The following is a 13,441-nucleotide window of genomic DNA, read 5'->3' as shown; positions in this document are numbered from 1 at the left end:
AGGATTCAGGAAATACCTTCAGACATTTTTTAAATGTTTAAAGTTTTAAATGAACTTCTGGGATTTTCAAAGTCATTCATTTTTCGGAAAATCAGATGCTTAGCCCTGTGCTGCAATGTGATGGTAATACAGAGGCACAAACTGGGGTTAAACTAGCGGTTAACATGCATTTATACTAGTGAGTGAATATATTAAAAGTGTACTTACTCTACTTGTTTTGACCACTCGGGAGGATCACTAAAGGTCATGAATATACAGTTGGTCAAAATAGTACACATAATGATCATGCTGAAAAGAGTGAGGAGCAGGTTAAGGAAAATATGGATTATAGAGGCAATCACAAACATCATCAACATCACAAACATCATCAACATCACAAACATCATAAACATCATAAAGCTCACTGAAATGTAAAACATAGCAATAAAAACATCTATAGCAACTAAAATATGCATCTAATGTGATTTCTGTGGTCCAGGCAGCCTTAACAGCCCTCAACATGTAAAGGGTTAAAACCTACTGTTAGCACTTTACAGGAGGTGGTTATGTGTGCTCACTACCACAAAGGCCATTAGTTTACCCATTAAATATTGAAATGGTATATATTTAGTGGAAATACAGTGGAATGACCAAAACAATAGTATGTTTTAAAGCTGGAGAGAGGTCTACTCTCAAAGGAAACAAGGACAACCTCAGAATTAGCTTTAAAGGCAGCCAGAGATCAGTAATAGCTGTGGCTTGTGGCCAAGAAGGGAGGAAATGGGGTAAATGTAGGGACAGAACAATAATCAATATTGTTCAGAATAAAAAAGGGTTAGTTAAGTTTTTGTTTCCAGTATTGCTTTATCTGATCAGTCACAAATGGGAAAAGGCCCCCCAGCTGAAATAAAGTAACCTTGATAAGATAATGGCTTTGTATTAGAACATAAAGCACATCAAATTAATATTTGAGTTACAGAAGAATTCAAAATTAGAATAAGTCAAATTTCCTTTTGGTGTTTTACTGAAACGTTGACATAAATCTATCCTATCAAATAGCTTGGCCATAGCTGCTAACAGAGCGATATCATAGACGGAGGTGTGTGTTTCTTCCTTGTCCTCCTCTTAATCTGACAACCCCGGCGGGGGAGGTGTGGCCAGAGGCCAACAAATCCCTCTCATTAATTAAACCTCGCACATATTTTCTATTTCACTCATAAATGTGTCAGATAACGGACGTTAAAAACCCTAACTGCTGTTTTACTGTGACTTTAACATCTCAAGTTGTGATGGTTTGTGGTAAAAGGAGATGTGTTATCATTAATTTAAAAATGGGAGCCGTAAGACTTGATATTAGAGACAATAATGATATTTTGAGCTGTAGACAATACGTAACGTTGAGGGGAACTTTGCAGATTTTTCACATCAAAGTCTGTTTACAGATCTTATTAGAAGTATTACTGCACATGTGGAAAAAAGTTGTATAAATCATCTTCTTGAAGCTAGCAGCTCAAGGCTACATTAGCCATTACTAGCATAACACACCTGCATCTGCTACTTAACTGTTAGCGTTCAAATTGCATTGTGGGTAATGTAGGCGCCATGTTTTACCAAGGAAGAATGGAATACAAAAGATATCTCTGGTTCTGCTGCACCAATTTTGATACCTCCATTGCGAGTTCGACACTGTTACAGGAATGCAGTGCAAAATTGGTGGAGCACTCTTTTAGGCTCGTGTCTGTGTATTGTAACCTCTTTTGGGTTTGTTGGTTGTTGGTCAAATATCTAATAACTGTAGCTAGTGGACATTTGCTGGATGGGTTCCAGTATCAATCAGGGATCTAGTTTCACCACGTGGTTTGACCTACTTTATGGAAATATTGCTTTGATCGGCTGCAGTTTTTTTGTCTAAATCCGAGTCTTCATTTGACAGCTCTCTATACAAACAAGGGCACAACCTTCAAATCTCCTGTCTGGGTACTGAAATGGATGGCACCGTGTTAAACCATAATAGGCTTATTGAGGAGATCCTGGTTTACTGTTAAGGATGACTCATCATTTGTGCTAGCCTTCGCTGACAATGATAAAATGGCTTCCTGTATGTTCCTCCATGCAAAGACATCCATGTCTAAAACATGACCATCTTCTGTAGTAACAGTCGCAGGAAGCATCAACAGCAATACGAACAGAAATACAGAACATATCATCATGAATAAAACACACGAACAGAAAACCCTTTTGTCTCTGCTGTTAAGACACCATTTCAAAGGATATGAATGTATCAAAATTTTAATAGCTATTCGCCTAACCAGATTAAAAGGACTTATGAAGTACAAGGCAGGTGTGGCACTAAAACGGAAGATTGTCTTCCCTTTATTTAGCACTATAAATGTCTGTGGAGAGAAAAAAACAGAGAGGGAGAGAATATTAATCAATTAATTGCATAAAAATACACATATTTCAGTAAATGCACAATAGTATAGATCCTTAAAAACATTTACCAAAAGCAGCTGAATTTGACACAAAAACATCATCCTATTTCATGTATTGCGAGCATGCATATATATATCTCAGTATACATTAATCATATATGTACTGTATGTAGATATGTAATATGTAAAAGTGCATTTGCTCATAAAGTGGTAAGTTGTACTTGTACTTCTGTCACATAAAATGAACTGAAACACATTTGAACAGAGTGAAAATGGCTGCCCGGATGTTTCTAATGTTGGTATGTTGTCCCAGTCACTCAGTGCCGTCCTGCACATCACGGCTTTGGTGGTTTCAAGAGGAAGGAAACGAGCAAAAACCGAGAGGGGCGGGCAAGCCTCTTTCTGTGGATAACCTCATAATTGTTTAAATAAAATATGGCGATTTGCATGAAACTTTAATGAGACTCTGTGCATTTGCACAAGTGATATGAGCCCTTGTGCTTTTAACAAGGCATCCCTCACTACATTAAGCCCTGCAGATCTCAGAGCTGCAGGCTGGAGACAGTGGAGTCAGAAAGGAGGGAGAGGAGGAGGAGGAGGAGGAGGAAGAATGGGAGGGGAAACTTACAGTAAAAGGCCTCATGGTGGTGTCACATGACTGCATGTAATCTGTATTATTATATTGTTAACAAGAAACGTAAACATCTCTAGGAGGAACATGGAACCAAAGTGAAGAGCCTTTCTGCCCGGAGGACGAGACGCAGTTCTGTCATGGGTCAGAGCAGCAGCCTCTCGCCTGAGTGTTAATACTCTCATATATAGTGTAAACATCCCCAGTCAGCTTTAAGGTCAGCCTTAATGACACACATGAAAGCGTCCAAGTTGCTGGTAGCATGACATTTCTGTTGAATACAACCATCAGGCACATTGTGTGCACATGCATGACCGATATACATAAACTAATGCACAAGACGTGCACACATACCAGCATGCACAAAGCTCAGAAATGAGCAACCAAGGTCGTCATCCACACACACACGCACGCACACACATGACTGCTATATATGTAGGGAGTCTTTTTTTTGTAACGCATGACTAAACTGCTGCAAAGCTACTGAAAATTTCATAATCCAGAGCTGAGCAAAGAGGAGAGGCAGAAAACTGGGGAGATGGAGAGCGGGTGAGGCAGGCAGGCAGGCAGCAACTGTAGCAGCAGCAGGCTGAAGAGAAGCAGGGCGGAGGGAGCCAGAGCGAGGGAGCTGGGCAGAAGACGGAGAAGAGGAAGGGAGGAGGAGGAGGAGGAGGAGGAGGAGGGGGGATGGGCGGGAGACAGAGAGAGCGAGCGGCTTCAACACAGAAGCTCGAGCCATCAGGCAGGGCTGCAGCATCTGCATCCACGGGGGCCGCAGAAGCCATTCAAAGAGCCCCCTTCCTTCAACCCTTGTGGTAAATGGTAAATGGACTGCGATTTATGGGTCCTATAGCCCGAGAGCCTCACACACACACACACACACACACATTAATACAACAATGGCGTTGGGCTCAGCTGCCATGCTAGGTGCTAACCTGCTCATGTATTCCTTGCCATGCCTTTTCCCTGTTACTGCCATTTTATATCCCCAAAAAAATATGTGTACGTTCTTAAAGGAAAACCGGTTTTCTTGATGGGACAGAAAATGATTTTCAATGAATGTGCAAATGATCTGGAGACACGCTGACGTGTTCCTTACATTGTGATGTACATATTGTGTTCTTTAAGACTAAATGTACCTCACATCATGGTCTGTTAATACTGTAAATATTCATCTTTAATCGATACAAAGGAGGACAGACGAGCAGATGTTGCCTATTCTCTGATACACGTACACAGGTGTGGTGGGGGAAAGCATTTATTTCCCTGATACTTCAAATGAAAAAATATCTCGGGAAGCTCTGTCTCTCTTTTTTTTTGCACCTTCAGGTCTTCCCCAGCAAAACACATTTCAGTGAGCTGCAGCAAGAAGGAGAGCAAGTGTGCTCATGCATCCTTGCACATGTCGTCCATTTCATCCCTGTCCTCACTTCATCTCTCCCTCCCTCCCTCTCTCTCTCTCTCTCTCTCTCTCTCCCTCTTTTCCCTCTCCTTGAAATGATCTGTTTCGCCGGCCTTGTACATTGACACTGAGCTCGACTTGGCCTGGCTCGGCTGGGCTCAGCTCAGCGTGGCACGGCCCTGCCCTGGCCGCCAGCTAAGCAGGGAGGGCTGGGCCGTCATCACCCAGAACAACCTGCCAGCCCTCTGTCTCAGCAATGACACAATCTAAAAGAGCCACAACTGAAGATTTGTGATGAAGAAGATGAACAGCTTTTCCTTTACGGATGTTTCTCCATTACCCCCCTCCTCCCTGAGAGGAATGTATCCAGAACCAGGTTGCCGCCTGTCAGTGACAAAGACATACAGAGCAGCGTTCTTCCATCAAGGTCACCACCTGATCTGACGTCACGGCTGTTCGAGCTGCCAGAACCAAAGCAGCGTCGGCTCCCTTTGGCATTAGAACGAGACTAGATCGAGGGCCATAATTAGATTTGCCTGAAGTTGAGAGCTGACAGGACCGCCGGTGGAGACAGGCGCAGGGACGGGAAGCAAAACACAAGAAGCACAAAGAAGCTTGCACAACTTGTATTCATCTTTGAAAGCAATGCATGGACGTGCAGAAAAAAAATACAAGTGAGCTGCGTGTTAGTGAGTGAATTGATCAACAGTCCCACGTATCGCTGGACATGTTTGCCACGTGTCATCTGATTCGTGTCTCCTCCTTGTGCACTGGACTGGTGCGTTACATAACAGTCAGCGTGCATGGTTTAAAGACAGGAAGGTATGAGACAGAGACAGACAGAGAGAGAGACGAGCGCAGAGACAGATACTGTGCACCTAAATGCACACGCACTCACAATATCTAAACAAATCTGTTCAGCTGGTGCTGATGACTAAACAGATTATCACACGCTTGTCTTTTTCAGGTAGGACCAGCTTTTAAAGGTATACTGTGTGGACGGGCACCGAGTTATACAACACTGTTGTCAAAAGTGCAGCTGTATTTGAAATACGATGTGATTGGAGGAGACCATTTCGAATAAATGCCAATTTCGTTACATAATTCTTTGTTAAAAATAGACAACAAATGACGTTACCATGGTGGAAGATTTTAGCCTCACTGCTCAGTCCAATTTATAAACACACCATCATTAAGTGTGCTTTGCACCTCGATTAATGCTTAAGTAAAGATGGCCATTTTATAATCAAGTATTCTTGCTTCTTTTTAAAGGAATAAGCAGGTTCATGATGTAAAACAATGTCTCTGAGTACAGGAGCAGTACACAGTGGCTTAGATTTTCCAAAACGGCTGCAAATTTCAAGGAAGTTTTCAACTTTCCTGAGCCTTCATCTCACCCCCTATCAACATCTGGGCTTTAATATCTTTTATTGTTTTTATTCAGAGGCTGATTAGTCTAACAAGAGCAAGACACAGTAATCTGAAATAAATGCAGTCTCCTTTAACAGTTTTGGTTGACAGGTACACATGATGGGGACATTCAGACACTGTCAAGGTCACACTGAGCATCAGACATGACAGAAACCCCAGAGAGACACGTGTCTCCTCTTAAGACAACCAGAGTCCTCTCAGCCTGCTGCCGCTGCTGCTTTTCTCTCCTGCCACAGATTAATTTTCAAACAATTAGGAAAGTCTGTCATGTGGAACAACAGTCTTTCAACAGTTACTGCTCCTGACCTTTTCCCCAAAGCCCTGTGAGCACATCGGAGATACGGCAACGGCTCACTCAACAGCTCGAGAGCTCGACTCTCACACTCGCCAAAAGGTCTTCAAGGAGGAAAACACAATTACATTAAGCAACCTAATCATGAAATTAAAATAACTGTAAACACGGCACACCTGGAAGCCAACCACCACAAACCACAGGTCTCTGCTTTGTCTGCGTATATTATATATTTATATTTATTATATTTTATATTTCCAGCCATAACGTGCAACTCATCTTGACGTCATGATGCTACTCATCCAATATACTCATCTATATTAGTATGTATGTTTGGGCTCGACTGATATACCTAGTCTACCTGTCTAAGCATCAAAAGTGGAGTGTATGCTCATCAATTAGGGACAAAAAAAATCACCAGAACTACTTGTTACCACAGTTTCAAAAGCAGCACAAGAAAATGAAATAATCCAATAAAATGAAAATATGTTCCTGTAGCGGTCAAATTTAAATCACAATCATTGTGAGCTCAAAATGTTCTAAATAACATATTTGTTACCTGTCAAGATGCCACACAGTCTGCATGTGTGTGATTAATGTTAATTATTTCCAAATCTCAAAAGAAACACCACCAACTGTCATAATTAAAGCATTTCAAACAGGCCACAAGAGCTGAGTTGTGACGTGATGCAATGTAATCATATTCTAACTTGCAAATTGCACTATAGAGGTTATTTTAGAGCTGTTTGGTACAACATACAGTCGTAATTTGACATTTTGGATGCCTGAGGTACAGGGACAACTACCAATCGCGAATAGGGCTGTGCATCGTTTGAAATTCTGTGATACCAGTGCCGATAAAATGCCCAACACTTACGTTAAGTAGTATTGGGTATGTGTTCTTAAATGTTGTCTTAACACAAGCTGCCGTACAAGAACTGGTAAGTTTTTTTATTTAAATTAGGCACTATCTGATCAAGAAAGTAGACTTTCTCTTTCGATGCTATGGACCCATTTAGGATGGTACCAAAAAGTATTGCGGTTCGTTTGAACATCTCTAGTATCATCGTGTGTGTGTCTGTGTGTGTGTGTGTGTGTGTGTGTGTGTGTCTTTGTAAACTCACTTTCTGAGAATTCAGGTAGTATGGGTCCAGGTCCTCCAGTGGTACCGCCACCATTCCCTTAGGGATGTCCCCGTAGATGTAGGGCAGGCTCTTCCCAGCCTCCAGGTCGCTGTTGGGCTTGGGCTTGTTCTCGTCATCGTCGTCGCGGTAGCTGCTGTCCTGTTTGGGAGGCTTCCTGTTCTTCTCCTCAGCGATGCGCTGCTCAAGGGTCGCCAAAGATTCCAAAGTAAACTTCTTGAAGCTATCAGGTCCTGGAGGAAGAAGGGGTGCAGCCATGTTTTCATCCTGCAGCTACTTGGTCTTTAGGTTGGTACCATCCACAGTAGCAGTTCTGCAGGGAGTGCAAACAAAAGAAGAAAGGTCAACCAAACTCTCATCTGGCATGTTGAGAAATTTAACATTTTTAGCTATAAAACGTAACTTTTCATCAATACTCTTAAACTCTTTCTTTGTGAATAGGAAAGAGGTTTGGAACCGGTGACAAAATGCATACAGAAAGATCATAAATACCCAGATGCGTGCATGTTAACACAAACACACACACACACACACACACACACACATATACACACACACACACACACTCACACACACAGATTCTGATGACAGAAATATAAAGAAGAGAAAATGCAATACAACCACTGTAAATGCAAAATATTTAACCCCACTTGTTCCAGTATGAAAGAAATGACTATAGATGACATGAAGTACTACAAAAAATGGCTGCCTGAATTTTGCATCCTTGCCACATTATTTATTTACAATATTCCCATTTTACAAACTGCTGGTTTTCCTTGATCCAAATGAATGTAAATAAGGAAACAGTAAAACTGTTTGATAAAGAACAGGCGGTAAATAACAAGCAGACATCCTGATTGTAAAGGGTACTTGCCATGATACTGTTCACTACAATGTTCATACATCTGTCAATCCACATCCAGAGAGAAGAAGAGTTGACATGTGACATCCTGCATCTCAGCCAATGAGATGCAGGAAATGTTTACTTGAAGCGATATGTCAATTGTTTTTATCTCCAACACTCGCTGCCTGTGGACGAGTATCTATGTTTCGCAAGACACTGCTTATTGTGTACACAGGTATAATTTTAAAATAAATTATATAATTCATGTACTTACAAAAGCAGATCGCTGCCAAAAGCTAGAGTAATTATAGTTAAGTGAAATGTTCCTTTAAGGATATTAGGATATTAAGCTCCCTCCTTCTACAGCTTTTATCTCGGTTAAGGAGATAAGATGAACAGAAACATGAACAGATTTGTGTTTCACACTCTGTGGATCTAACTGCTACCTTAATACTGGCTCAGTGACTGGTTAATATAAAGAAATAGGTTTAAGATTATACTGAAGTGATGGCCAGTGGGACGTTAAGGTAACAAAAGTGAGCAGATTCTGTTCTTCTCCATCAGAAATCTCACCAAATATGCATGAATGACACCACAGATGTAATGCCAAAACAATCATTCTCTTATTCTGCTATTATTTGTGATAGCGGATTATATAAGGATTTTATGATGTTTAGGTGATGAAGACTAGAAAAAGCACAAATAAAGACATTTACATATTTGAGAGACATTTTTCATCTGTTATGCTATAGATTTTCCCCAAATGCTGGAAACAAGTTCTAGGCCCTGCAGTAAACCTCTCACAACGGACCCATTTAAGGACATTACGCCTTATGATTTTTTCAAACAGCTGGCTGACAGAAAACCCAGCGCACACTTGGCGGCTGCATGACTCAGTGGAGCCTTTTTTTTCCCAACACACTTAAGATGCAAAAAGGGTGTGTTGGTTACATGACAACTGTTCAAGCTGCAGGACATTTCAGGGTCAATATACTAATGCGAGGCATGTGCTGAGAGGAAGAGGAGAGGGGTTCAGAGGACACGCAGCCACACCTGAACTGAGACACTTTAAATGATGGTGTGTTTTTCCAGCCAAAGGTGGATGCACCCTAAATAAGGAGAACGCTGCCTCAACCTCATCTGAATCACAAGGCCTGTCACTTCCCTGCTCCCCTCTTGCATAACACAATCTAATTAAAAGAAAACGCTCGACGTGTGAAGCTGATATCACACAGCAAAGACTCCTCTCTATGTGTCCTGGTATGAGAGGGGGGGGGGAGAAAAACACATGAAAACATGCAGCCTGTGAGCCAAGACGTCTGTTTTAAAATGGACCCCGGAACCTTCTGCTGCTCTGCTGGCGCTGTCCGCTTCAGCACCACACGAGCGCGAACGCATATACATACACACAGGGATGATGGAGAAAAAAAAATCATGACCGGAAAAAGCTTAGAAAAAAAGCGTAAAGCAGGCCGGTCTTCTCGACGCATGTATAGGGGCCTGCAGTTTATCCTTCAATGTTATGAAGTCATGATGGCAAACAATCGTCTTGTTAGTGTCTCAGTCTCGTGGGCCGCACACTGCTCACACCCAGGCTTCTCCATGCAATCATTTTCACAGAGAAAACAGGCACATTTCTTTTTTTTTTTTTGGGGGGGGTGCATCCTCTCAGTCATTTCCTCGTTTACAGAGACGCGGTAAGAAATGGAGACTGGTTTTCTGAACCTGCTAATTAGGAAGGAGGGCCTGTAGACGCCATTATGTGCGTCTGTCTAATCTATTTCACTGAATAGAAGCAGGAGGGCTACAATGCGCAGAGAAGAAGTGGCCCGCTACAACCAAATTGGCCAAGTCACTATTGCTGCAGTGCGTGGCTTGTATGTTGAAAATGTCACGCTGTGGCAAAACGCAACCGTGGATCTGTCAAAGCCACAACTGTGATGTCGATGCATCATAATAAATCAGAGCAATACGTCCCTCTTGTTATTCAGCGAAAAAAAAAGCCCAAATACGATTGATTTCTTTTTCTTTTTTCGGGATATTTCGGGTTTTTTTTCCTGCGCGTTGCCTTGAAGGATCTGCACCACACCCGTGAAGCCATGTCGACTGCCAAATCAATACGGGCTCTATCTATCTGTGCACAAGATAGCCCAAAGCAGCATGAAAATGCACACACGCACGCACACAAACAGTCTGCAACACGAGATAGAACATAAGAAATAGGACGATTAGAGAGCAGTTGTGATGCTGACACACCAAAAGAATCACCTGGAGGAATGTTAAATTTCTTGGCTGTCGATGATGGACGGAGGATCAGGCTACTCACATAGCATCAGCCCCTTTCTCGAAGCCTGATGGTGTTTCAAGTGTGACATCCTGTAGTCCGGAGGGTATAAAAAAATCAACAATAGAGACCAAAATCTGAAGAAAAATCTTTAGTTTTTTGGCTTTTTGGTGGGGCTGGAGGAGTGAGACGGCGCCCTACCTGACGCCTAACCTACGAGGCATTTTCTCTCTCAAAAGGTCTGATCTGTCCCTCGGATGCTCGACGAAATAGTTAATCCGATAAATTCCTCGCGAACGACATCAATTGATTGATAATTTCTTTCTCTCTCTCTCTCTCTCTCTCTCTCTCTCTTTCTCTCTCTCTCTCTCTCCCCTGCTCCGGTTCGGCCGATAGATGCTCAGTAAACGCAGACACCCTCTTCATCCAATCCCGCTCCCAAAAAAAAAAAAAAAGGAGAGAGAGAGAGAGAGAGATGCGGGGCAGTGTGCAGCTCTGCGACATTTACGCAAGGATACCAACAGAGAGAAAACCTGCCTTCACCTAACAACACATGCACCGCGCTCCCAAACGATTATAAATGAAGGGTACTCACTCTGTAAGCGTTACAATGAATCCGGAAAGCCGTGGCAGGACTGCAGATGTGGGAGAGATTGGGGAGAAACTGCGGTTGTCGCCATATTGTTGCTGCTATCTTCCCCCTCAGCGCGAGCAGTTTCCCTGCATAATTGATGACTCTCAGCAGAATGTAAGGGAGTGTCGGCAAGCGTGTTTCGCAAAATCGTAAAGGTCATTTAGGCCTGCAGCCTCCAAACTCCCCCACCCCCCCTCTCTCCCTCCCCAAGTGTGTGTGCGTGCGTGGTTCACAAAATACGGCTCCCAGGGCTCAGAGGCGAGCCTGGGTGAGAGCGTGCACAGAAAACACGCGCAAGGTTTTCTCTGTCCAAACGCATTCAGTCGGTTCAGTGCGGCGAGTTTACAAGTGCAGGAATGTGTCGGCTGTGGGCATTCAGTCAGAGGGAGCCTCCTGAAGGCCACTGCACGCCTGAGACACACAGAGAGGACAAACAATGTTACGTATGTTTAAATACACACATATATATTCAATTTGCTCCACATATAAAGACACTTTTTCTTTGTCACGTGCATTTAAAAACATACCATGTCGCGTTTAAGTGACCTGTAAGATGTGTTCTGGCACATGTACATGTAGAGCACCTCGTGTCTAAGTCACTGCAAACTATTTCCATTGCATCAGACCCTTGTCCTCCTCGCGCACTCTGCTCTTTAATAGCACAGATTAATAAGCAAATAGGCGGCTCCTAATCTGGTAACCTGCCCCTCTTCTGCTCTTATGCAATGTGTGTGTGAATGTATACAACTGTACTGAATCTAAATGAACTGAACATTCATTTAATTTCTAATAACATAGTTGTATTTTTTTTTCCATTTCACTTTTCGACGCAAACGAGCCACACGTGCGTATGACGAAGGAACTGAAGTTGTTTTTGTTTGCGGTCAAAAAATGTCTTCAGGAGTTCAAACTAAATGGAGTTTCAGGCGCTTCTGCTGTTTGTGAGAGCTCCGTCTTTGACTGCACTGACTTCACCGCAGGACAGTGAGTTCAAACCAGGACCAGGAGTGATGGGGAGGAACTCAGATCCTGAAGATTTATTTTAATGTATTTTTTTCTTTTGAGTAAATTGTTAATTCTTTTAGCTAACTTTAGTTAGCTTCAGTATGTGCAATGACATAATGCCACGTTGAACTTCTTCATGCATCCTCTGAGAAAGTTTCTCATAAAGCTCTGAGACTGGTTGGTATAATGCTGGTCAAGAGGTCACATTGACCACATAAGTATTTACTAAGTTACTAACTTTACTCACTGAGGAGTCTTTAAAGCAGCCATGTTTTGATAAGGTACTCTCCCTTCTACCTGAGTGATAGTTAAAGTGACACTATGTAACTTTTGAAAGAAGAAATAACACAATCTTCCAAATGCAAATTCAATTTGAATTCATTAGTGATAAAATGAACCCTTGCTCAGTTTAAAACACTCAGCAGTTTTGCTTTTACAGCCATACTTGGTCTGGTATGACCAGTAGCTAATGTTAGCTAATGTCAGCAAACCTACAGTGGAGTAGCCTAGCATTACATATTGTTGTGTAACTGACATTACGGAGTCAGTATATGTCACACTGTACACACACCTCAAGTGCCGCAGCCTCCAACAATGTAAACATTTAAAAAATGACATGGAAACTTGATTTGATTGTGCTTGTGAGGCTGTGGGCGGCGGCCCCTGGTCGCCCCCCCCGGCGTGTCTCGTATAGTTGGGGGCCGGGAGGCTCCTGAGGGGGGCATGGCCCTGGCAGGTCAGCATCCAGATCCAGTCCAGGCACCACTGCGGTGGGATGATCATCAACGGCCTCTGGGTGCTCACTGCCACACACTGCTTCCACAAATACCTGTGAGTATGAGTTACACTCCTCCCTTTTACTTGTGAGTTAACAAAACAACATGAAACAACTGACAGAGCTCCAAAGAGGCCGAATCATCTGCGACCAAAGTGCACGTGCACTGGATTTAAGAAACTTGCACATCTATTCAATATGTGAAGAAAAAATACGCGTGAAGGTGATGAGTACAAACTCTGAACATGGACAAATCTACAAGGAACAATTGTCACAAGTTAAACTAAAGTAACAGGGATGGGACATTTACATCACACATGTACTGATTTACCATCAGGGTGTCCTGGATGCAACCAGAGGTCCAACAGAGGTCCAAATCAATTTTACAAAGTCCTGTTACAGGGGCCCATTAATCCAACCATGAATTTAGAGAAATGCTGCTGTGATGCAGCCTAGTTTGACACAGCGTTGTAGCAGTATGAGTTCCACCTCTGAGCTGTGGTGATTTATTTACTTTGTGTTCTTCTCTCAATGTGTGTATTAGAAGTGCGTGCGTATATGTATATTTCTACAGGTACAGTATGTGCATC

General features: G+C 42.6%; 1 protein-coding gene across 4 annotated transcripts in view; it reads right to left on the bottom strand.

The window, feature by feature from the left end:
* The window catches only part of scn8aa (sodium channel, voltage gated, type VIII, alpha subunit a), a 37,551-nt gene extending 29,984 nt beyond the window's left edge, over positions 1-7,567 (bottom strand). For all 4 annotated transcript variants that reach the window (XM_070911195.1, XM_070911198.1, XM_070911194.1 and 1 more), the window contains exons 1-3: positions 7,292-7,567; positions 2,254-2,372; positions 208-297 (exon numbers count right to left, since the gene is read on the bottom strand). In XM_070911195.1, the coding sequence (XP_070767296.1) occupies positions 208-297; positions 2,254-2,372; positions 7,292-7,567 (485 nt within the window). The remainder of the gene's footprint in view (positions 1-207; positions 298-2,253; positions 2,373-7,291) is intronic.
* Between the last annotated feature and the right edge of the window lie 5,874 nt (positions 7,568-13,441).

The sequence above is a fragment of the Enoplosus armatus genome, chromosome 8 (genome assembly GCF_043641665.1).
Source record: "Enoplosus armatus isolate fEnoArm2 chromosome 8, fEnoArm2.hap1, whole genome shotgun sequence".
NCBI lineage: Eukaryota > Metazoa > Chordata > Actinopteri > Centrarchiformes > Enoplosidae > Enoplosus > Enoplosus armatus.
This window is presented reverse-complemented; position numbering and strand designations above follow the sequence as displayed.